The sequence below is a fragment of the Podarcis bocagei genome, assembly GCF_964188305.1.
Source record: "Podarcis bocagei genome assembly, chromosome: 14".
Classification (NCBI taxonomy): Eukaryota; Metazoa; Chordata; class Lepidosauria; order Squamata; family Lacertidae; genus Podarcis; species Podarcis bocagei.
The window spans coordinates 8,574,952-8,600,287 of NC_138139.1; the positions used below are offsets into that span (position 1 = coordinate 8,574,952).

Genomic DNA, 25,336 nt, shown 5'->3' on the forward strand with positions numbered 1-25,336 from the left:
CTTGAATATTTGTAAATTAACAAATGGTAAAAAGAGACTAGTGCATTCTCCTAATACAGATTGTAGTATTGCCCCTGTAGCATTGTCTAGCTGCCTATGGAACACAACACCATCATACAATCATGTCATGTCATGGTTTTTATCTTCCCTGCCATCATGATTATTACTGTGAGGAGGAAAAGTGCAATACTTGTGGAGCTTTAACAAAGCTTCAAAACTGGCAGTAGGTTCCTGCTGCTTGGAGCTTCATTCCTTTAATCTGTGAAGCAGTTTCAGTCTTTCAAATTGACTTTGCAAAGATGAAGAAGAGATGGAGGGTGCTACGCATGTGCCCATCAGAATATTTGGTTCCTATCACTCCCTGTGATACAGAAAGCTTGTGGCCTTTGCTGAGTTTAATTGCTTGTGTTATAGACTAATTCTTAAAATATTTCCTGGATCACAGTGAACAGAAAATTTTAGTTATTGCTTAAGTTCTATAGAGAAAATGGATGGTGGATGACAATATTTACCTCATCTAATGAGATGAATCTACAGTGATATGTTACTTACAAGAACCCTAGTTGCAGAGTATTATTATTATTATTAGTTAGATTTTTACCTAACACCCTTGTCCAAAGGAGCCTAGTGTAAAGCATTACCTCTGTGTAATTTGCTATATTTTGTGATCAGCTATTATAAAATAGCTGCTATTGCGGAGTAGGAGGGACAAGGCTGAAAAAGATCTACTTTTTCTTGTGCTTTTTCTGAGATGAGCAGCAATTGGCGAAAGGCTTGCCAAGTAAAATAGTTGGATTACGCAAAGGTAACAAAATTTAAAGCTAAAATTGTAAAATCAAGAGGAGGAGAATTCAGACTTTTAGTCCTGCATTAAAAACTATTAAGACCACATGGAATATTTTCACTGCTATCAAGAATGGGGCTGGTTTCACATTCTTTGGGGGTGAATTATACAGTCAGGATGCTGCCATTGGAAAAATTGGAATTTACGTAACAATTTACATAATCATATAAATGCCTTGTATCCTTATAACCTTGTAGGATGAAAAGATGCAAGTGGAGGCTAATGCTGAGAGAAAGTGGCTTGTCAGATTTTGTACATGGTAGAGGGAAAAATTTAATATGGGTTTCATGATTTGCAACTGAGCTGTGTAGACTATGTTAATTCTCATTTCTGTTGAATTAGGGTCATCAAATGTGATAGTGATAGTCTTTTGTGGAGTACTAACTAATCACTTGTATACAGCAGTTAGTGGAAACTTTGACTGTTCACTTTCACAGAGTATGTAGTGGTTATAATTCATGGACTGTATATTTAGGGTTGCCATACAAATTTCCTGGACATACAGTGGTGCCTCGCAAGACAAAATTAATTCGTTCCGCAAGTTTTTTCTTCTTGCGAGTTTTTCGTCTTGCGAAGCACGGTTTCCCATAGGAATGCATTGAAAATCAATTAATGCGTTCCTATGGAAACCACTTGCCAGGCTGGCGGTGCGGAGAAGGGTTTTCTCCCCACCGCAAGCCTTCAGGACAGGTACGGGAACAGAGGGGAAGGGGCGCAGCACTTCTCCTCTGTTCCCGGGGCTTGCGGTGGGAGGAGGGTTTTTCCTCCCCACCGCCAACATTCAGAACAGCATTCTGAATGTTGGCGGTGGGAAGGAAAACCCTCCTCCCACCGCAAGTCTTCAGGACAGCCATCCGAAGGCTGGCGCGGGGAGAAGGTCTTTCCGCCCCACCGCCAGCCTTCGGAGGAGCCTTCCGAAGGCTGGCGCGGGGAGAAGATCTTTCCGCCCCACCGCCAGCCTTTGGAGGAGCCTTCCGAAGGCTGGCGCGGGGAGAAGGTCTTTCTGCCCCACCGCCAGCCTTCGGAGGAGCCTTCTGAAGGCTGGCGCGGGGAGAAGGTCTTTCCGCCCCACCGGCAGCCTTCGGAGCAGCCTTCCGAAGGCTGGCGGTGGGGCGGAGAGCCCTCCTCCCGCCGCCAGCCTTTGGAGCAGCCTTCCGAAGCCTGGCGGTGGGGCGGAGAGCCCTCCTCCCACCGCCAGCCTTCGGAGGAGGTCCGAGGACAGTGGGGAAGACGCGCTGCGCTTCCCCGCTGTCCTGGAGATTTCCCTATGGGCTTTCGTCTTGCGAAGGAAGCCCATAGGGAAATTCGTTTTGCGAAGCGCCTCCAAAACGGAAAACCCTTTCGTCTAGCGGGTTTTCCGTCTTGCGAGGCGTTCGTCTTGCGGGGCACCACTGTATATGGAATACTGCAGTCGGCCAACCAAAACTCAATAACTTTGCCCTCGCCAGTTTGGTGTAGTGGTTAAGAGCAGTAGTCTTGTAATCTGGGGAACCGGGTTCGAGTCTCCGCTCCTCCACATGCAGCTGCTGGGTGACCTTGGGCTAGTCACACTTCTCTGAAGTCTCTCAGCCCCACTCACCTCACAGAGTGTTTGTTGTGGGGGAGGAAGGGAAAGGAGAATGTTAGCCGCTTTGAGACTCCTTAAAGGGAGTGAAAGGCGGGATATCAAATCCAAACTCTTCTTCTTCTTCTTCTTCTTCTTCTTCTTCTTCTTCTTCTTCTTCTTCTCGCAAAACAAACAAACAAACAACTTTGGCAAAAAAAGCTCAACAACTGTCACGAAGCATCTTATTCTAATATGGGACGTATATGAAGAAAATGTTACTTTAAAATGGACGTGTGCAATAACTATTGTCAGCAGTAAAGCAAAACACTGTACTTATATGTATTTAAGAATAAATGATAAAAGCAATGGCTAACACTTCAGATAGGAGCTAAAAAGCCATAAACCTGGTGTTTCAGATGTTTTTCTTTTTTCTTCATTTTTTATAAACACATGCTCCTTTCATTTTTGTTTTTCCATAATCATACCATGTTGACTTTTTAATGGGAATTTGTGTCCAGGAAATGTTTGGCTGAGACAATAGCCCTATTCTAAAATATGACCTTGTTTCCTCACCTCACCCAAAACATGGAATAACTGAAACAGTTTTATAATATAGGAAACTAAATTTTAGAACCTTTAATTAAATTATAAAGTTTAATGTCTCTCTGGGCTCCTTTGAAAGGAAGGGTGAGATAATTTTTATAAATAAAAAAATTAAATTCATTGTCCACTTCCCTTTTCTTTTAAGGTCAAATACTTTTACAGTTGATTTATTTATTTAATATTAAAATATTTATGTACTATTCATAAAAAATCAGGTTCAAAAATCATACAGTAAACAGAACAGGTAAGTTGCCTATATCCTGGATATGGGTACCACCCACCCAAGGAACCTTAGTCTTTCCATGAACCTCCCTGAGATCTATGGATATAGGGTGGTATACAACAACAACAACAACAACAACAACAACAACAACAACAACAACAACAACAACAACAACAACAAGTCAGTGTGGTGTAGTGGTTAAGAGCGGTAGTCTCATAATCTGGGGAACTGGATTCGCGTCTCTGCTCCTCCACATGCAGCTGCTGGGTGACCTTGGGCCAGTCACACTTCTTTGAAGTCTCTCAGCCCCACTCACCTCACAGAGTGTTTGTTGTGGGGGAGGAAGGGAAAGGAGAATGTTAGCTGCTTTGAGACTCCTTAAAGGGTGTGAAGGGCGGGATATCAAATTCAAACTCTTCTTCTTCTAATAATAATAATAATAAATCTTACGATGAAGTAAACCTGTGTGTCATCAGTATACTTTGACACCTTGCTCCAAAACTCCAATAACCACTCCCAACTGCTTCATCTAGATGTTAAAGAGCACCGGGAATAGGATAGTACTCTGTGGAAACCCCATTGCACAAGTACCAGAGGGCCAAAGAACACCCACCTAGTGCTACTCTCCGAACCCACCCCTTAAGCTACAAACAGAACTACCATAACACAATGCATCTGATATCCATCCCACTGGATATCCAGGAGGATACCATGGTCAATTTTTGCTCCCTTAAAGTGCTCCTTCTCCCCAGTTGAGAGAGCCCCTCCTCTGCTCTTGCTTGCATGTGAGTAGGAGTGGGATTGGGGCTGGGATGCGCGAACCCTACCCTTCGCAGCTGAGCAAGCCCCGACTCCACTCCTGGTAGCTCGCCTGCCCCCCACACCAGTGAAGGCATCCTGGCCAAGGAGCCCCAAGGTCCTTGCTCCTCGAGTGTGAGTGGCAGGAACACTGGGGCTGGCTCCACTGGGGGCAGGAGCTTTCCCACCCCCAGTGGAGCCTGGCCAAGGAGCCTGAGTCCCCTGCTGGTTGTGTGCAAGTGGCAGGGGACTCGGTGCTCTCTCAGCTGAGGGCAGGAGCCTTTCTGCCCCCAAAGTGAGCAGTGGGCTGGGGCCAGCTGTATTGGCCACAGCAGCCCATGAGGTGTGGAGGTAAAAGTGCCTCATCTCCCATGATGAGAGCTGTGGCAGTTTCACCAGGCACATTGCCGGCTGGAGCCAATGCAGCTTTTTTCAACATTGCAGTTTATCACCAAACTGCGATGTTTGGCTGGCGATACACTGCGATGTTGAAAACCCAACATCGCCCAGCCCTAGATGTGACACTTACTTTTGTACAGTAGCTACTTTCCAACCATACAAAAAACAGAGAGGTTTCTATACCCCATCCCATCGCTCCATTCAGATAAGCAAAAGGCATTACAGTGGTACCTTGGTTTGCATATGTCTTGGTTTGCATATGTTTTGGATTACAAACACGTTAAACCCGGAAGTGTGTCTCCCGGTTTGCAACCTTTTTTTGGATTACAACCCATTTTTTTGGATTACGAACAATTTTTTTTGGAGGCCCCATTGGCGAAAGCATGCCTTGGCTTACAACCTGTTTTGGTTTACAAACGGACCTCCAGAACAGATTATGGTTGTAAACCAAGGTACCACTGTATAGCAATTCAAGGACACATTACAGACAGACAAAAGCACCTGAGGTGGGTGCAAAGGTTATTGTGGGATGTGACCTGGGGAGGAGGTATGGCCTATAGAGAGCCCCAAAGCTCTCTGGAGGGCTGCATTTTGCCCTTGGCCATGAAGTCCCCCACCTCTGCATTAAGGGATGTCATCTGTGCAGATTCCACAGGCTGCCTCATTCCCTAAGGCTGTGATTCACTGGCAGAATGAGATGCTATATATGTCTCCGTTGCATAAATTGGAAACATGGAAGTAGCACATAGTTAAAAGCCATCTAAATCGATTTATATATATTTCATCTTAATTGTTGAAAGGGAAGAAGGGATATGTTTGCATATTTTAGTATGGCAATATTTTCCATCTGAAATCAGGAACTTTACAGCTCTTCTACCAGCTTTTAAATTTTGTTCTGCTCAGTACAGTCAGTGCAGAACTTAAATGATATCATTATTTAGTTAAATATGTAACTTAGAGCAAGTACATGAGCTCAGTATCCATTATTTCATTCTGGAGTAATGTAATCAAAGGGGGCTTGATAGCTGAGCTTGTGGACAAACCTATGCTTCACAATAGGATATGCTTATGAACAATCCTGGACAGTAGGCTAATGAGTCAACCTATTTTTCATAATGGAATTATAGTTGACATTCTGCTGCATTGTAAGCAAACATATGACTGCAAGAAAGAAAAAATAAGGAAAAGTACAGATGCACAATCTTATGTGTGTGTTTTTTCTTTTCTTTTTAGGACTTCCAAGATTCATCAGTCAGCCGGAGTCAGCATCAGTCTATAGAGGAAACAGCATAGTTCTTAATTGTGAAGTAAATGCTGATCTAGCACCCTTTGTAAGGTGGGAGCTAGATCATGAGCCACTCTTTCTGGATGACCGTGTATTCAAATTGCCAAGTGGAGCTTTAATTATTAGTAATGCTACAGATGAAGATGGCGGAACATATTGTTGTATTATTGAAATTGGTGGTTCTCCCAAATACAGTGATGAAGCAGAGATTAAAGTTCTTCCAGGTACAGGCATATGTGCTCAGATTTTTCTCTCCAACTCACTAGTAATATTGCAACTCACTAGTAATATTATTTAATTGCTGGCAGATAGGTTCTGTCAAGTTGCTCTTTGTCATTTAAACTTAGCCATCTCAATGTATTCTGTAGATCCCTGGGAGTTGTACTTATAAAAGTTTACTTTAAAAAGGCTGGTTTTCTTTAAAAGGACTCTTGAATAGTAGCATAATTTTCTTGTAATGAACTTTTTGCAAGAGACTTTTGCAGACATGGTCAAGACAGCAAAGTATGCAGAGATCAATATTTATGTCTATGTCAAATATTTTTGTCTAGTATAGTTATTTACTGATGGTGGCCATTTTCTGAGAAAAGTTTCTAACACAAATTGCCTTGGTTATTTCTTGGCAAAGCTTTAGTTGTAATGATCAGTACAGTGGTGCCTCGCAAGACGAAATTAATTCGTTCCGCGAGTTTTGTCGTCTTGCGATTTTTTGTCGTCTTGCGAAGCACAGTGTCGGGAAAGTTTTGGAAAAGCTTCAAAAATACCAAAGTCTTTAAAAACCTCAAAAAAGGCTACCACACCGCGTTCTATGAGTTGCTCCTCGAAGTCAAGTCGCAACTGTATTAACGGTGTTAAGAAAAAGGAAACAAACTTGCAAGACGTTTCCGTCTTGCGAAGCAAGCCCATAGGGAAAATCGTCTTGCAAAGCAGCTCAAAAAAGCCTTTCGTCTAGCGAGTTTTTTGTCTTGCGAGGCATTCGTCTTGCGAAGTACCACTGTATGTATGAAGAAGCAAGTCTGGAACAGCGTGGTCTAGAGCATTGCATCCATAATTACTGTGTTTTGTTAATATCACTTTACATTTATTTTTACTGTAATAACCTTGGACTTTCTGATCTCAATATTTACAGAATCTGAAGTTGCCTCAAATCAGGTGTTCCTGAGACAGCCTTCTTCACTTACCAAAATTACTGGGCAGAATGCCGTTTTGCCATGTGTTGCTACAGGCATTCCCATTCCTGTTATCAGGTGGACAAGAAATGAAGAAGAGCTTGTTACAGAAAGGTGGGTAGTTGTTCTGGTGTTACATCAGCTCTTACCTCTCTGCTACCTCTTCCCATCCTAAAAACTCCTACTCTCTGCCATGTTTTATTGATGGAGGAAGCTGATTATTCTGGGAGATTGCCAGGTGGGCTTGTTGTAACTGTGTAAGCACATTAATCAGAACTCAATTGGACTAAGTCTGACTTTCCTTTTGATAGTGACTGCTATGTTATATGACTATGACCAACTGTCTGTTCTGTTGCCTATGTAATTATATGTTTAATGCATAGATAAAGGCTGCAAAGCTTAAGTGCCTAAAACATTTAATGCTCATATTTGAGAATTTGAGTGCCTTTTGATCTCTGCAAAAAGCAAGCCCATAAAAATTAACTTAGAAGGGAATGTGGTCAGCAGATAAAGGGTTACCTGGGGCCTTCCAGCTGCTCACTGACTCAGCAAAATTTGCACATTGAGCACCACAGCAGCTGGTTTTGGAGCTTTCAGTAGCTAGGCCCTCAGTAGCTTGTCTTCAATGAATAAAGCTGAAACACTATTTAAAATTTGATACTAGGATCTCATGTCTGCCCTAGCAGTGTGTTTCCTGCAACTGCTGTTGCTGCCAGTACTGAGTGAAAGCTGAAAACAGCACTGTCCGTAAGCTAGATGAAATACACAGTTCTATGTGGAATGAGTTACGTTAAAGAGGAGATAGTGGCTTGACTTGACCCTTTTAAAAGCCGCTTAGGTCTCTAGAAACTCATATAGGAGATCTGGAGGAGTATGTTTCTGCTGTACTGAATGCTACTGTAACTCTTGGTTCGGGATAAATAAATATGTTAAATTGCCTCAGAAAATTGTGGCACAGGAATATTCTGTACAAAAGTTTTAAGAGATTGAATGTCTTTTGATTTCTGTGAAGAACAAGCCCTTAAAAATTGACTTTAGGAAATTTCCCCCAAAAAATTCACCAATCTGTCCTGTTTTGCACAGTTCTAAAAATTATTTATTGCTGGCTGGAGGGACTCTGAAGATCAACGATATCACAGAAGATGATGCTGGAACATATACCTGTATTGCAGATAATGGAAATGAAACAATTGAAGCTCAAGCTGATCTGATTGTACAAGGTATGTAACTACTTTGCAAGAGAGAACAGTCAAAACCACAAATTTCTATATCTTAAAATTATGTACTGTTAATGGGGCAGAGGAGGTACAGTAATTTCTACTGATCCCTATAATTAAGGGTTAGGCCAGGAACCAATATTCAACATACACTAGCTCAGTGCAATGTAACTGTTGCTTGTTTTGCATAATGTTTAGTATTTCAACAGCTCTTCCTTCCTTCCTTGATAGCTTAGTGAGCATTTGGGGCAGGGTGCCAGAACAAACCAGGATAAAACCAGGGTAGTGTGTTCAGATGTAATGAGAAACCATGGTTAACTGAAGCAGAGATTCATAAGCTAACTTCATATTCTGGTTTGTGGGCTACACAAGCTATAGTTACTTAGGTTTGAACCTCAATCCCAGCTACCCCCCTTGCCAGCCCCCCACAACTCTTTCTACCCCCAGTCATCCCTGCCTACCCGCCACCCGATTGCCATTCCCCATTCCCCCACAGTTAACCTAAAAATGCCCCATCCTATCTGTTCAGCAAGCACTCCAATCCCAAGATCCTGCTGCCATGGCCTAAAGCAAAGGGGAATGAACAGGAGAATGTCTTTACCCCCTCCACACCATACTGCTCCGGGTTAAAACACTTTCTGCTCTTGGCAGCAGGATTTCAGGATTGGGGCAAGTTGTGAAGGGATGGGGGAGTTCTGGGCAAACTGGGTGGTGGCAACAGCAGTGATGAACAGCCCTTGCTCAGGTAGAGTGAGCATTCATGGGCAGCGGGGTAGTGGTAATGGCAACCCAAGGGACGTGGGTAGGCCTGCCTGGGCCCACCTGCCTGCTCAGTTGCATGCTTGGAGAAAACACAGAAAGGTTGGAGTAGCCTAGTTTCTCACAAAATAAATGAGAATAGTGCCTCAGAATTTTGTTTTCTACAAATGCCAGAAACTTGCTTAACCACTCCCCACCCCCCCAAAAGTAATCAAAGCATGATGGTTTACACAGTGGAGGAAGGGGGGAAGCAGCCACCACCCTTCCCCTGCAACCCCCCCAATAAATGTCTATAGGTCTAATGTTGTAAGATTATTGTGCAGTGTTTTCCATGTTAGGTTCGTGTGTAATACAAAGGTGTTGGGACAGGGTGGGGGATGTAGTCTGATCTCATTTAGCCACTGAAAATAAAATAATGAATTTCCCTTACGTAGATTATCAAAGGTGGCATTCATTTAATTGGTTAAACTCAGGAAATCACATGGAGACAGACATATGCTGACAAGGTTATAAGTTCACTTTTCAGCTGGGGAATATTTTATATTTCTCATTCACTCTACTTGGGTCTCCAGAGTTTCCTGTAAATATTATGACGTAAACTACATGGAAATGGTTGGTTTCCAGTTGAGTTGTATGGCATTTTTAAATCTATCTATTTTTAAGAGTTTTGCATTAAGCACAAAATACAACAAACTGAGCAAACATGTTTTGAATTCTGATCATACAGATTTACAGAAGAAAGTAAAAACTTGTAATGAGAGATTTACAAGTGCATTTTTGCTTCTCCCACTTGAATTAAGCTGGTAAAAAGCATTTTGGCCCCTGTTGCAACCTGAGTATCTAGACCAGCCTTTCTCAGACTTGGGTCCCCAAATGTTGTTGAACTAAAACTCCCATCGCTCCTAGCTAGCAAGGCCAGAGCTCAGGGATGATGGGAGTTGTAGTCCAACAACATCTGGGGATCAAAGGTTGAGAAACACTGATCCAGACGGACCACAGGGAGCCAACTCCCAGATGTGACAGGAATCCCAGTTCCCTCCCAAGTCACAAAACCAGCTGATTCAGTCATGTCTGAATTTCATTTGTCAGCTTGCATACATCTAATTCCCAAACATGACCAGTCATTGGAAGACTACATTAGTGAACAGGGCTAGATGAAAAGCAGGAAGAGAGGTGTGTGTTACCAGTATTCTGCTAGCATTGAACATCATACAGAAATATAATCTCATCAAGCCGCCATGTATTCATATTGAACACAACTTGGGAACACAGCAACAACTTGTAGAACCACATTGGAAGCATCCCTAACCATGTTAGGTAATTACCCATCACTACCCTTGAGCATACTCTTTGCCAATAGTGGGCAGAATTTTTAACAAGCAGTTCCCTAAATCCCTTCCAAACACAAAGTTGTATTCCCAAATAATTTCATGATCAGCTGTATCAAAGCTGCAAATAATTCTAACAGGATTAATAAGATTCAGTTTACTCTATTAGTTCCCTTGAGCAATTCTTCCTGGATTCACCAACTTTCTCTCAAGGAGAATCTAATCTCTTTTAATTTGCGTTTATTTTGTTACATTTTTAGTTAACTACCTTTAAGGAATAGATGCAGAGTAGTTGCACTTATTTTCCGAAACTGTTTTAAGTTTCTTAACAGCGTTAAGAAACTTAAAACAATGTTATCAATGACACATGCCATTTTGCAAAATTGTTTCTTTTGTAAGGGTTCTTGAGAAGTCCTAAGGGACAAAATATATGGCTAAATTAGCTGTTGATATGGGTCTAGAATATCTGCAGTAAAGACACTGATACTGAGTTGAGGGAATTGCGTTAGCCCTACATTTCAGCTTTGTTGTTGTTGTTTAGTCGTTTAGTCGTGTCCGACTCTTCGTGACCCCATGGACCAGAGCACGCCAGGCACTCCTGTCTTCCATTGCCTCCCACAGTTTGGTCAGACTCATGCTGGTAGCTTCGAGAACACTGTCCAACCATCTCATCCTCTGTCGTCCCCTTCTCCTTGTGCCCTCAATCTTTCCCAGCATCAGGGTCTTTTCCCGGGAGTCTTCTCTTCTCATGAGGTGGCCAAAGTATTGGAGCCTCAGCTTCAGGATCTTTCCTTCCAGTGAGCAATCAGGGCTGATTTAAGAATGGATAGGTTCGATCTTCTTGCAGTCCATGGGACTCTCAAGAGTCTCCTCCAGCACCATAATTCAAAAGCATCAATTCTTCGGCGATATCTTAAAAACTGGAGCTTTATATATTATTGAAGCTTTATACCAGCTGCTGCTTCATGAAAGAGACCGTTTGCCAGTCTTGTAGGAGTATTTTTTGAACAAGACATTTAACGGCTTCCTGCAGAATATAAAAATACAATGATATATTAAAATACAGTGATCCTTTTGACCAAAGGCTCAGTTGCGGGTTGGAAGGAGATTTAAAAAATTTTCTTTCCCCTTGGTATAAGAAATGCAACCTGTCGCTTATGCAAACTTACCACAAATGAATGAAAGGCTGTCATAGTGTAAGGGTTGAAAGCAGATGTCTGAGGCCTTGACTTTCTTTTCATGGACTGCATAATTTCCATGTATGTAAGCTTAATAAAATGTGCATAATCTTAACCCATCACAGTAAATTCAATAGTTCATTATATATACTTGTTCTCTGGGTGATAGTGTCACTAGGAAAGGTGAAGTGGAAAGAGTAAACACCCAAGGCTGCTTTGAAATATAATTGTCTGGTGCTAAAACATGTGATTTTCCAATAAAATTGTATTTTATGTAATTGGCTCGTTTGCTCTCTGGTTATCCATTTAACTTGTTTACCACAAACATCTGTACTTGTGCTTAATTGCTATGTGTACTGAATACTAATATAGTTAAGCTACAAAAATAACTTTCAAAAACATTTAAACTTGTAAATGGAGAAGAATGTCTAATGAATTTGAGTATTTTATGTTCAACTTTCACGAAGAACATGGCTTTACTTGCCTCCAACCCACCTGAGTGTACGGAAGCAAATAATCCTATGACAATTAAGATAAAAAACAAAACAAAACTTAATTGTATTAAAGCAAGACCCATTGAGGATGGAATTCAGGCATATGCTTGAATTTAGCACTGGGAATGGTGTTCCCCTCATTAAACAGATTTGTATTCGGACCTGCTCATAGAAACTAAAAATATTACTCGTTCATCATGTTATTTGATAAGCAGGACACTTCAGATTATTGGTTGTTATCTTATGCCTCTTGTTCCTTTCCCATTGCACAATTCTGTTTGGTTTAAGTTGTTCCCCATCTGCAACAGATCCTTTTAGTGCTGTTGCAGCTTGGTAGCTTAATCCAGTCAAACGTTAAAGGAACAGTCATTTGGGGCAGCTTTTATTTAGGTTCTGGTGCTCTGCAATGCCTTCTTTGCCCTTAATCATAATCTCCATTCTGTTGAAATGTAAAATAAATATTTAAAACTAGGGCTGTAACTTCAATTGCTACGTTAACCAGCTAAAGTTTTAGTTACTTAACTGGAAAGGCACAATTCTAATTAGGGTTACAAGTTTATTTTTGAAGGCTTCTATGATGAACACTAAAGATGACTTTTCCTTCTAACTATGAGCAAGTTGCTTTTATTTATGAAATTTATCTTGTACTGTACTTGCATCCGTTTCTCAAAGGTATCACTTGATATATTTTAATTTATTTAATCTGTTAGGAGGCAAATGATAAGTTAAAAGTTTAATAGATTGTCATTCCTATTGAAATTGAACTACTTGATTACTTGATCTTGAGCAATAGCAATTATTTTTGAAAGCTGGTAATCTCTCTAATAGATTTCTTTGCAACACATATATAGCTACAATATATATTTAGTCTGCTTCTCTACTCAGTTTTGTCATATGACATGGTTGAACAGTGTATGCCATATTTGATCAGTAATCTGTAAGTGCTTTTCTTCCTTCTATTTAAAGCTCCTCCTGAGTTTCTGAAGCAACCCTCTAATATTTATGCTCATGAATCCATGGATATTGTGTTTGAATGTGATGTGACTGGGAAGCCAACTCCAACAGTGAAGTGGGTAAAGAATGGAGATGTGGTGATCCCTAGTGACTACTTTAAAATTGTAGTAAGTATATCTTTAGTATGTATCCTATGGCTTGATTTCCTTGTGTTTTAACTAAACGTATATAGCGCTAAATTGGGTACATTAATCAATGTATGCTTGAGCCACCAAACTATCGATTTTCATTTTTCTCTCTCCAATAACTGCATAGTCACAATAGTTTGAACCTAGATAGGCAGAAAGACCCTTTAAATTTAGAGGATCAATTTTGTGATGGGGTATGGTAGAAAATATGCTGGTCATACAAGTTCACCCACACTTCTAATTGTACTTTATCAATAGAAAAAGTATGGCAGACCTTGCCAATGTGACAATAGGTTGCATCCTCATGCTAGGACACCGAAAGCTTATTCTAATGCCTCATGTGAATGTGCTTTGTGAAGTATCTCTCCCATCTTTGGGGTGTTTGTTGCATTCGATTTGGAAAAATTGGCCTAAAAAGTTAAGCATCGTCATCACCATCACCCTTCAGAAGGTAGGACAGAGGCACTCCTGACCAGTTTCATTTTCCATTGATGGTCTTTTCAGGTCTTTTCAGGAGACCATTTTCAATTAGACTAGAACACTGTTTGGTACATACAGCAATTCTGTCAATGCCCATTCATGGTTGCCAAATATTGCTGTTTTTCTAACAATTTTGCTGATCTTGATGTTGTAGAAGTTGAGCACTGACGTCCAAGAGCTCTTGAACAGAAATGTAATTTAGAAGTGCCATGAGGCATAAAAACATCGTTTCCCACTTTCCCCCACCCTTTGAAGCCCTTGTAGTTTCGACTTCTCCATTTTAGTGAATATTATATTATGCATGTATGTGTTCTCTTTTAGAATGAGCATGACCTACAAGTTTTAGGTCTAGTGAAATCGGATGAAGGATTTTATCAGTGTATTGCAGACAATGATGTGGGAAACATACAGTCTGGAGCCCAGCTGATAATACTTGATCATGGTAAGAAACTCGGGTCATATATTGCCAAAAGTGGGGAAGAATAATTTCAGGTTTACATTCTTTTCCACAAGTAATTCTCTACTCAGATATGAGTGACAGCTGTTTGCTCGTGTTATAAGCACATTATCTTTGTAAAATAAAATTTCTAAATCTGTTCTCTTTAGTTTGAAACAAACTTTTATATTGCAGAACATTCCTTCAACCTGTGAACATGATAGATCAAAGACACACCATGATTTGTCTTTACTGTTGCATTTTACAACAATATAATAATTTAGCAAATTAATTGGCATTGATAAAATGAATAATGATTACTTTTCAGTAGTTAAATTACATCTTAGTTATCAAAACTACCAGCTGTTAATAATAATAATAATAATAATAATAATAATAATAATAATAATAATAATAATTCCTTCAGTCGCCAGTTAAAGCAAATTCCTTTAAAAACATTTATGATACAATTTTAATATCATTCCAAAAAACCCTCATAACATTTATTAATCACAACCCCGCGTTGCGATTATCTGATATCATTTTAATTAACCAGAGCACTTGAATGCATGGCACTGGATTCCATACATTCAGTTACTCTCTTGGTGGTTCATCCTTCAGCAGACTCTTGGAAGTGTTCTATAGCCATCCTGCAGGGAGTTTTGTGTGTGTGTTCTACATCATCAGAAGAATCTTTATTTGCATAAAGCTCCTGCCAACCTAGCAGTTTGAAAGCATGTCAAAGTGCAAGTAGATAAATAGGTACCACCCTGGCGGGAAGGTAAACAGCATTTCCGTGTGCTGCTCTGGTTCGCCAGAAGCGGCTTAAGTCATTCTAGCCACATGACCCGAAAGCTGTATGCCGGCTACCTCAGCCAATAAAGCGAGATGAGCGCCGCAACCCCAGTCGTCTGCGACTGGACCTAACGGTCAGGGGTCCCTTTACCTAAGGTTTTTTTAGTGCTGTTTTTCATAGGACTACTTATTTACTTGCTTTTTAATAGTTATATTTGTGTATTTTTAGCGGTGTTTCTTTTAATTTATGCTGCGAAGTGCCTTGGGAGAGAGGTGGGATATAAATGAAATAAATAAAAAATAGAGCTGTGAGATTGTCTCTGTGGTTATGACATGGGGCTCTGTAGCATTCTACTATTATAAAGCATGACAGTTCTATTACAGTTTGTCCTATAAATATGGAATTCGTTAGAGAATCTTCTTGGTAAGCTGTCAAAGGCTTTTTGGGGGAAAAGAATAAAATCTAAAAAATTGCTAAAATCTAAAAAATGTGACTAGATGATTGAGGTTACTGATCTTTATATTTACACAATAGTATGCATGGCTATGCTTGATTTTTCTAAATCTTAAGAAAATAATATTTTTTTAAAAAAAATAATCTTAATGAGGTACTCTTTGCTTTTTCTTCCATTTTATAATGCATAATTTCTGATAGAATTTGTTTCAGGCACAGTGCAGTGTTTATCCATGGATTTGTTGCTTCTAAAGGAAGTAGATAAATGTGACTTTTTATTGGCTCTGTGTAAAAACATACTGTGCCTTTGTGTTGCTCTTATGTTAACACTGGTATCTTATCTAAAATACAGCATAACTTTGGGTTGAAAGGATAGGAAGAGTTGCTTTCCTTTCTGAATTTTCTTTGTATGATGCATTGATAATGATACACCTTTTTGATTATTGTACATGACAGGAAATTTTAAATGACTTCCTTTAAAACAAAATATGTCATGGGTGTGGGAGGAGTGTTTTTATCACACTTTTATGACTTCCTTTAAAAGTTTTCGTTGGAAAAAATTAAAACATTCTCCCTGCCAAAGTGGCATAAAATTTTATGGGTGGATTTGGGGATGAGCTCAGAAAGTACTCATTTCACAAAACTTAAATAGGCAGTCAACTATTAAAATCTTTAAAAGTAAGTGTTTCATTATATTTTCAGAATAGATTACAAAAATCAGAACGATAGTAATGCAAGGCAAAAAAAAACCGTGGATATCTGTGTTATATAGTAGATCAGTCCATATCAAGCTTGAGATAATCGTGTAATTTGAGAAATAAAAAGGGTCCAATATTTTTGAATCAGAGTTCTCCGTATCATAGCCTTAGGGCAGCACTGCATATTATGATCCCTGCAGAATACACCAGTGTGGTATAATATTTGCGTTCCCCTGAAACAGTTACAATGTCTAGCATTGCTATTAATTTAGTGCTCTCAACTTCTTTTCTTGAACTTTCCTATCACCCCCCCACCTACCCCCAGCCACACACTTTTCCTTTTCATTCATCTCACTCTTTGCTAGCCAAACCTACTTAATTCTTCACAGCTTCCAGGAACCTTGAATCGCCTTTGAAATTGATGCAAATGTATAAGTAGTACTTGTGGCAACTAACAATTGCCTCTAGTTGACACTTGAAAATATGGCTGAAAATAAAATAAAAGAAGAAATAATGCAAGATTTGTTCTAATAATATGTTAAGCAGATGCAATTTCTAAGGGGAAATTATTATTGTTGTTTAATATGGTAGAAGCCAGGGTAGTATTAGCCTGCTATTGGAAATAAAATTACAATCTTTCTATTTGGGAACAGATGATCAAATTATGGAGTATGGTCATAATGGTTATGCTAATGAGTTTTCATTAGGGTTAATGAAGGGAGACGGAGAATATACAATTTTAAAGAAAAAATGATATTTAGTGAATATTGAATTCAGCTCTCAGGACAACTAATTAAAGACAGCAATTGTTTCGCTGTCTCATAAGGGAAAGTATTCTTCGAAAAGATTGTGAATGTGTTAGTGTACAGTAGTAAAAAGTTTTGTATAAACTTGAAAATATTCATTTAGTCTTTTATTGGTGTCGAAACAGAAAAAAGTCACCTCACCATCATACATTTTGCCCTCCTGACCTAGTTGTGCTAACGCTAATGATAATTAACAACAACAATAATTTATTACTTGTAGCTGGCCCATCTGACTGGGTTCCAACAGAAAATAACAGCACAGTTAAACAGCAGATATTAAAAACTTCCTGATACAGGGCTGCCTTCAGATGTCTTCTAAAAGTCAGATAGTTGTTTATTTCCTTGACATCTGATGGGAAGGCATTCCACAGGGCAGGTGCCACTACCAAGAAGGCCCTCTGCCTGGTTCCCTGTAACTTTACTTATTGCAGGGAGGGAACCGCCTGAAGAGCTGGACTTCAGAGTCCGGGCTGAACAATGGGGTTGGAGACGCTCCTTCAGATATACTGGGCTGAGGCCATTTAGGGTTTTAAAGGTCAGCACCAACACTTTGAAGTGTGCTCAGAAACATACTGGGAGCCAATGTAGATCTTTTAGAGCCAAGGTTATATGGTCCCGGCGGCCACTCCCAGTCACCAGTCTGGCAGCCGCATTCTGGATTAATTTTAGTTTCTGAGGCACCTTCAAAGGTAGCCGCACATAGAGCACACTGCAGTAGTCCAAGCAGGAGATAACCAGAGCATGTACTACTCTGGCGAGACAGGGTGCAGGGTGGAGCTGGTAGACGGCTGCCCTGGACACAGAATTGAGCTACGCTTCCATGGACAGCTGTGTGTCCAAAATGACCCCAAAGTTGTGCATCTGGTCCTTTAGGAGCACAGTTACCACATTCAGGACCAGGGAGTCTCCCACACCTGCATGTCCCCCAGAAACAGTACCTCTGTCTTGTTGGGATTCAACCTCAATCCGTTGACCATCCTCCACCTGTTTCCAGACATTCACATAGGCCATTTACCGCCCTCACTGGTGTCACTCAGAAATGAGACCCTTTCTCCTGTGTGCTATTCCCAGGTGGTTCAATAATCTGGGCACAGCAAGTTACCGTGGCGTAGAAATATCTCATCCTATTCTGTTTTTCTTCACTTTTTCTCAACCATGCTGTTAAAAGAAAAACCCTACAAAGGCATTTAACCAGTATATTTTTTACTTCCCTGGGTACTTTTTGCAATCTGCCCACACCGCATCATATGATAAGGCAGCTTCCTCTTGTGTCCCTTATTCTTATGCATCTAGCCTCTATTACTTTGAGAAATCCTGGGCCATTTTCTGCCATTTCGGTGCTTAAATCAGCTTACAAATAATTAAAACATAAGGCAGTAAAACATTGCATAATTTACTATTCGTAGTAAAATGTTCATGTTTTAGCTAATTTACAATAATAAATAGTTCTAATTGAATCTATTCTTAAATTAGATCAGCCTCAGCAGTGTTTATTGGCCAGAGCTCCATATTATCTACTTAATTGAGCTTTCAGATGCATGAAATTATTAAATAATCTTCTGAACTGTTGGAGTAGAATTAAAAGCAAAAAGAGGCAGCTAATTGCACAATAATTTTAGCTGTACTGCACCATTTCTTTCAAATATCCTTGAAGGTAGATATACATGGAAATATATTGCAGGGATTCAAAATATAAAGAACTATTTACGTAAAGATTCCCTCGAAACAGGGAAGCCTTATTTCTAGGTCTTCCTTGGAATTGATTGTACAAGCTGTTTAAAAATAAATGCTCTCATTTCTGAATATTTTCATTGATTGGTTGGTTGGTTGTGTACATATAAAATGTGTTTGTACACACACATACGCACCCTTCATATTTTCAATTAATTCACTTTCATCTTAAAATACTTCCATCCTTTTTCTATTAATGTTCAAGGAGTTTACAATAAAATTAAAACGAGAAGTTAATTGTTCATTGTTATTCTTATTTTAATGCAGTGGCACTTCAAATAATTTGTGAAATTAAGCATGCCAGGCTTGCTCTAATAATGATGGCATGCAGCAGGATAGCTAGGTGCTGTTTAATCATGAGGAATAATGATTCATGAAGAGAACACGTTACTGGAGTGAAAGATTGAAACTCTTTGGGGGTAGGCGTTCGTGGATCTCCTGTTCATATTCTTCACATACTGGTTGGAAATGGTTTCAAACTACCTTAGGATTCTCACACTCCTTTAATAGATGAATTCACAACTGAGCAACTTAAAATATGCACAAAAGAATCACTACACGAAGCTAATCAATGTCTATTTTATTCTTATGACTAGTATAAACTTGTTTTTTCAGTTATTCAAAGAAAAATTGAAGTTCTTCTTGAAGTATGCTTATTTGATTGCAGATTTAATGATTTTCTAATAAATATTTCAGTGCAAAAAAAGCTTAAATGTCAAACTGATGTTTTCATTCTGAGGTGCTACTTTATCCTCAATTTTCACCCTTCCCTTCCCACTTCCATTATAATGGAGATTTGACTGCCTGCTCTATAGTGATGTCTCCTTTGATATTTCCCATTAGTTTTCAGTAGTTACCTTTTTTGCCTGCATGCCAACCTTCAGTTTAATGGCCTTTTTTGTGTGTTCATTTTGTTTTGTTTCCCATCGTGGTTTTGTTTATTTCTTTTTTGGTTTTTTCTGTTTTCTCTTTAAATCGTCGTGATGTATGCCCTTCATATTCCCCAATGTTTGCACATGACAAGATGTTGCCATCCCAACATTACCTCCCACTTCACTGACCAGTGCCACTACTGACCATCTAGCACCAGCTACAAGTGGACCGTTGCCTTCTGCCCCTCGAGATGTTGTGGCTTCCCTTGTCTCTACCCGCTTCATCAAGCTGACCTGGAGAACACCTGCATCCGATCCTCATGGAGACAATCTCACCTACTCTGTGTTCTACACCAGGGAAACCATAAACAGGTATAATTTACTTTTTTATATACAAATTTACAATATAGTAATTTCTTTACTTGAGTGTTTTTAAGCTTTAGATTTCTTACCTGTACCACTCCAAAGGCCTGGTAAGAAGTTCAGAACTTTCCAACTAAAATAAAATGCTGTGACTTTTTTTTAAAAAAAGAAAGACACATTTTATGTAGTTGCTTTGAGATACATGGGCTCAACTTGAATTTTCAGAGTGAATAAATAAGGATGAGATGTTGTCAGATAGACACTTGTGGCTTCATCCTGTTTGCCTCTTGCCTTGCTTCTTGTGAGAGTATCTGATGAGGAAAAAACAATTTGTGTCTGTCTAGTGCATTTAAACACTCTTAAGAACACACATTGAAAAAGTATTATTGAAACTTCAAGAACTGACTTTGCAGATGAGTTGTTTGGATCTTAGGGCCATTGAATTGGCTTTGTTTCTGAATTGTGAATGCTATTCTTTGAGAATACCCTCAAAGTGAGGAATCATGTATTTCTAGAAGAATCAAACATGAATGCTGGCTGTCCTTGGTATAGCACTTATTTTGGGAGCTTTGATTTTGTGGGACATCAAAACTACTAGCTGGGAAGGAGTGCTTTAATTATGTTGGAAGCTGTAGAAGGGCTATAGTTTAGAGAGAGCGCACATGCTTTGTATGCAGATCATCTCAGGTTCATTCCCTGGCCTCTCCAGGTAGGGCTGGGAGAGACATCTGCAACTGTGCAGAGGTCTACTCAAAGAATAACACTTACAGATAAGCAAATCCCATCTCCCCCATCATTGCTTTGTCATTACTCTGTCCTGTGAACATTATTCTGAACTAATACCTTCCCCGTGGTGCTATCACTTTACTGCTTATGTGTACCAAATATTTTCTAACCTCAGGTCTTTTCCCATGTGCCCCCCCCCTTTTTTTTAAAGGGAGCGTGTTGAAAACACAAGCCATCCTGGGGAAATGCAAGTGACAATTCAAAACTTGATGCCTGAGTCTGTGTATGTTTTCAGAGTGGTAGCTCAAAACAAACACGGGCCTGGAGAAAGTTCATTGCCACTTAAGGTGGCAACGCAACCTGAGGGTAAGCTTTAAACATTTCCACCCTGTTTGTTGCTGTTGCTGTGGCAGATGGTGATAAAGTGTTTTTATCCTTTTCACACAATGCAGTGGTAGCTGTGCTCTGATTAACTTGCTATATAAGTCTGTATAATCACACTTGTATCACTTAAGCCTGGTTCCTTTAAGATATGATCATGTTATGTTAAAGTCAGTTTTCTATTTTAATGATTTAGAGATGATCCAGTGAAAGTTACCCTACTTCTAAGCCTACATTGCCAAAAAAAATATTCAGCATATTATTAATAGGACAATCCTATGCATATTCACTCTAAATAATTTCCACTTGGTGCAATAGTTCTTACTACCTAGCAAGTGTGTTTAGGATTGCAGACTAATTCTTATGTTGAAATTAGTAGTATTTAAAAGATAAGACTTCTGCCTGCATAGTAACAAAGGAAGTTTAGTTTTGGCTGGATCATGTTCTAAGCATGTGTGCAATCTAATCTTGCATCGGATAATCCCTTACGGATAAAATTCAATTTAAATTTATCTTTGGATGCAAATAGTTTTATGGCAATGTTAAGCTTCTTGTGCAGTCTCATTATACTTGAGATGAAGCACAAAGTACACTTATGTCAGGAAGAAAAAGGAAGTTATGGAGCATAGAAGTCAAATCTGCTTTAAAAACTGCCAAGTTTGAATTATTATATGAGATACCACAATCAACTTAAGCATGGCCTTTTAAAAAATCAATTTAGCATAAAAGTTGCCTCTCTAATAACATTTTTAATTGCTAAAGTCTGGCCATTCTTTGTCTTCTATTTTCAACATCCATTTTAGGTTGTGTAGGTTGATTCACATTTTTTTGTTTTTTGTTTGTTTCAGAGCTCATTAAAGGTTCACTTTTCCCATATCTTATTATTCATGTTCAGCCATGAAATTGGCATATCGGGCAGTTTGAATGCCTTCACTTCCATTTTTTTATTAACCACAGGTTAATGTTGCATCCGTACCCTAAATTAGTTAATTTTAACTATAGTTTGTTGAAATAAGCTGTGTTCATAACCCATTGGTTGAAGTTTCAATTGTTTCAAAGAAAATTGGTTGCAGTTTTTGTGGATTTAGATGAAACAACAAGCTGTGGATAATCAAAAATGGAAGTAAAGATTTCTTATCTCCAAGTGGCTATATTACAGAAGTGGAAGCAAGCATGTGAGCCTGAGATTTTCTATGGCTCATTCCCTAGATTCATGGAGAGCCAAATTGCTTCCAAAACATGTCCATTCATACTGTTTCACTTAAATTCTGTTTAGAATTTCAGAGCTCTTTGCTTCAGATATGCAATATAAAGTGTAATGATTTTTTTTTTTTTTAGTAATGCTTATAGTACATCTTGTTTATTTTTCAGTTCAGCTTCCTGGCCCGGCCCCTAATATTCGAGCATTTGCAAACTCACCCACATCAATCACTGTTAGTTGGGCAACACCTTTATCTGGCAATGGTGAAATCCAAAACTACAAGCTGTACTACATGGAGAAGGGAGCAGACAATGAGCAGGTATGATGCATAGCATAGTATTAGCAAAACTTTAGGCTTTTTTACCTGTAGTAAGATTACTGTTTTCATTATAGTTCTCATTTCAGAATTTGGATGTTATTTTGTTGGATTTTATTAACAGACAAACAGCAGGAGAGAAAACCTTTTAATATTTTGCAGCAAATGGACATGTTGCAATTGCTAGGCAAATTCTAGTTTCGCTTTTTGAAGTTTCACTCTTTGAAGTATTAAAGCTATTGCAGGTAAGCTGAGGGTAGAATCCAAATGTTTCTGGACTCTAATTCCATCACCCCCAGCTAGCATGAACAATAGTCACATATGATCAGTTATTATTTTGCCACCCCTGAGATAAACAAATGAGATTCTCATAAACATGTACTAGTTTTATTTTATAAAAAGCATCCATTGATTTACTTAAATGCCTTACCCCTTAAGACTTTTATTGCCATTTTTATTTAACTAGATAGCCTGCAGGTCATTTATTTCAACTAGTGTTGAGCCATGGGGGTTTGATTTTGTCAAAACACATTTAACTTTGAAAACAGCCCCCTACCCAATGAATGTTGGGACCAGAGTGTTCACATATTCAGGAACTTCTGCTCTCACTTTCCTGATTGGCTAGAATCATGCACATGGCTAATCTAATTCAAAATAGATTTGCCCTAACACAAAATAGATTTGTTTGCCTTTGGTGAAGAAAGCATATAGCCAAGCCTGACTGACTTCATAACATTGCTAAGCCATCATATTTGTTATGTCACTGAGGCAACAGCCGCTGGGTGAACAGTGACAGAGAACGTTTTCAAAGGTGTGGCAAACATTTCAGTCATATTTTGGATCTCAAATGCCTTGGCTCCCAAACAAATCAGCTCTTGAACGATCAAAACCCGGAAATGAGTGTTCCAGTTTTCAAATTATTTTCGGAAGCCAAATCGGAAGCCATGCCTTGGTTTTCAAACGGTTCTGGGAGTCGAACAGACTCCCAGTTCTGGGAGTCCAACGGACTCCCGGAACGCATTCTGTTTGAGAACCAAGGTACGGCTGTATAACATTTTTGAGAGCCATGGAGATTTCTTTGGACCGGACTCTGCACTGTGTTTTAATTCTGTGTGTGTGTGTGTGTGAATTGTTTAGATATTTTTAAATAAATAATGAAAGAAAGTTATCATGGTAGCCTTTTTCAGACAGCCATCTAAACCATGGTTATAGAGAATGTGCTGCAGCAAGTACTGAGCTTTTACCCCCCTCCTCACTTCTGCCTTTCACTTTCAATTTTAAGTAAACTTCAGTTTTATATTACATATGAACTCTGGGAACTACTGTTTATTTTTAATCCTAGTTAGTTTACAAAGCAGGCTATCAAAGCATAGTTTGATAGCCAGCTTTGTTATCTAACTCGAGTTAGAATAAACCACAGCTCCCCTAATTTATATACGTGAAAGCTTTCACTCTGCTCATGCACAGATGGTAGAAGGAAATGTGAATCTGAGGTTCAGTGTGGCTTGTTCTTGATTATCTAACAATGATCTAGAGATTATGATGAGCAGAAATGAACAAAGCATTCATAGCAGTAGTCTTTTAATCCCTGGGTGTTTAAAAGATGCATCCCGGTTTACATTTTTTCAAATATAGGACATTGATGTTGGAGGTCTTTCCTATACAATCAGTGGTTTGAAAAAATACACAGAATATAGTTTCCGAGTGGTGGCCTACAATAAACATGGTCCAGGAGTTTCCACACAAGATGTTGTTGTTCGAACTCTGTCAGATGGTGAGTATCTTCTGATTTCAAACAAATTGCGGACAATTTCCTAATTTAAATGGATTTTTAATTGCCAAGTTTAGTTTCTGCATTATGGTACTATACAGGAAAAAGAAACACAACAATGGCAGATTCTCCAGCTCTGAAATTACAGAGCCAACTGCTCCCACCAGCCATTGTTAGGTTTCATCTATCTTAGTGCAATCTGAATGAGTCTTGCTTGTTTGACTGCTTTCTCCCACAATCTGCCAGTTGCAGACTTACCAGATGTTACCACCAGCCAAGTTTTCTCTTCTCTTCATCCTTGCTTTGAAGAAGACTTAGGGCGAATTCAAAATCTTGCACACCATTTTGTGGTATTATGGTTGGCCTGTTATTGGATATTTTCTTATGGGCCAACACTGTTATCTGTCACATTCAGCATTTTATTACTCATTTCTTTCTTTTAATTTTTTATTGTTCTTTACTTTCTTACAATTCTTTACTTACCCATTGAGGATAAATGTTTTAAGCCAGTACACATTTAAAGCAGCTGATTTTATTACATCATGATGTGCTGTTGCAATTTGGTTATAAGTATGATAGAAATTCTTAAATTCACTATTTGGGCTGATTTCTATGTGGCATGTCTGTTTGTAGAATTACAGCATATTGTCTGGGTTTCTGTGTGTGCAACAAAGTGATTTCGCATTCACAGAATGTTTTCATAGGATCATTGTAATACTAGTAACATGATGAGATTATATCTTATACAGTTTTCCAGTTTGCTCTACACATCTTTAGACTGCAGTTGAAATAAATATTGCTAAAGTTGTTAAGGTGCTTGGGCCACTTAGCGTTCTGCAAAAAGTAAATTAAAGAATCAAATACTTCTATGAGTGACCTTACCTACACAGACTGCTGCATGATTCCCTGGCCTGGCCTAGCTGCCTTCCAGTCAGCCTCCACTGATACACAGTAATTCTGAATAGGGTGCAGCTGGATTATTCAACCATACCCAGTGCGGCAATGCAAAATAATGCCCTGTCCTCCAAAGAGACTGCATTGGCAGCCCCCTCCTGCAGGAACACACAATGGGCAAATTACTGGCTCTACATGAGTAACTGCTCTGACTGGCCTAGAACCATATCTCATGGTGTGCTTTTCTGAGGTCAAGTAAACCTTTTTGTGTGTCTGGATAAGGTAAAAGTTGACTCTGTCAAGTCTAAGAATGAAATAGGCTTTCAATTTTTATTGAGGAATATTCTCTGGCTATCAGAAACTAATGTTGCTGTATTTCAGAGTATGTATATTGTATCTATAGCCATTTTTGTAGACTGTAAAGAAA

General features: G+C 39.2%; 1 protein-coding gene and 1 long non-coding RNA gene across 9 annotated transcripts in view; both read left to right on the forward strand.

Annotated features, from left to right (window-relative positions):
• The window catches only part of LOC308572846, a 198,965-nt gene that overhangs the window by 107,160 nt on the left and 66,469 nt on the right, over window positions 1–25,336 (forward strand). The gene's annotated exons all lie outside the window — the stretch shown is intronic.
• NEO1 (neogenin 1) overlaps window positions 1–25,336 on the forward strand; it is a 108,505-nt gene that overhangs the window by 45,732 nt on the left and 37,437 nt on the right. For 5 of the 8 annotated variants that reach the window (XM_081169185.1, XM_081169181.1, XM_081169179.1 and 2 more), the window contains exons 3-11: window positions 5,647–5,922; window positions 6,828–6,981; window positions 7,951–8,087; window positions 12,810–12,964; window positions 13,787–13,907; window positions 19,410–19,629; window positions 20,558–20,712; window positions 22,099–22,247; window positions 23,880–24,018. In XM_081169185.1, coding sequence (XP_081025311.1) covers window positions 5,647–5,922; window positions 6,828–6,981; window positions 7,951–8,087; window positions 12,810–12,964; window positions 13,787–13,907; window positions 19,410–19,629; window positions 20,558–20,712; window positions 22,099–22,247; window positions 23,880–24,018 — 1,506 coding nt within the window. The remainder of the gene's footprint in view (window positions 1–5,646; window positions 5,923–6,827; window positions 6,982–7,950; window positions 8,088–12,809; window positions 12,965–13,786; window positions 13,908–19,409; window positions 19,630–20,557; window positions 20,713–22,098; window positions 22,248–23,879; window positions 24,019–25,336) is intronic. The other 3 variants (XM_081169186.1, XM_081169183.1, XM_081169184.1) reach the window with 1 other exon arrangement.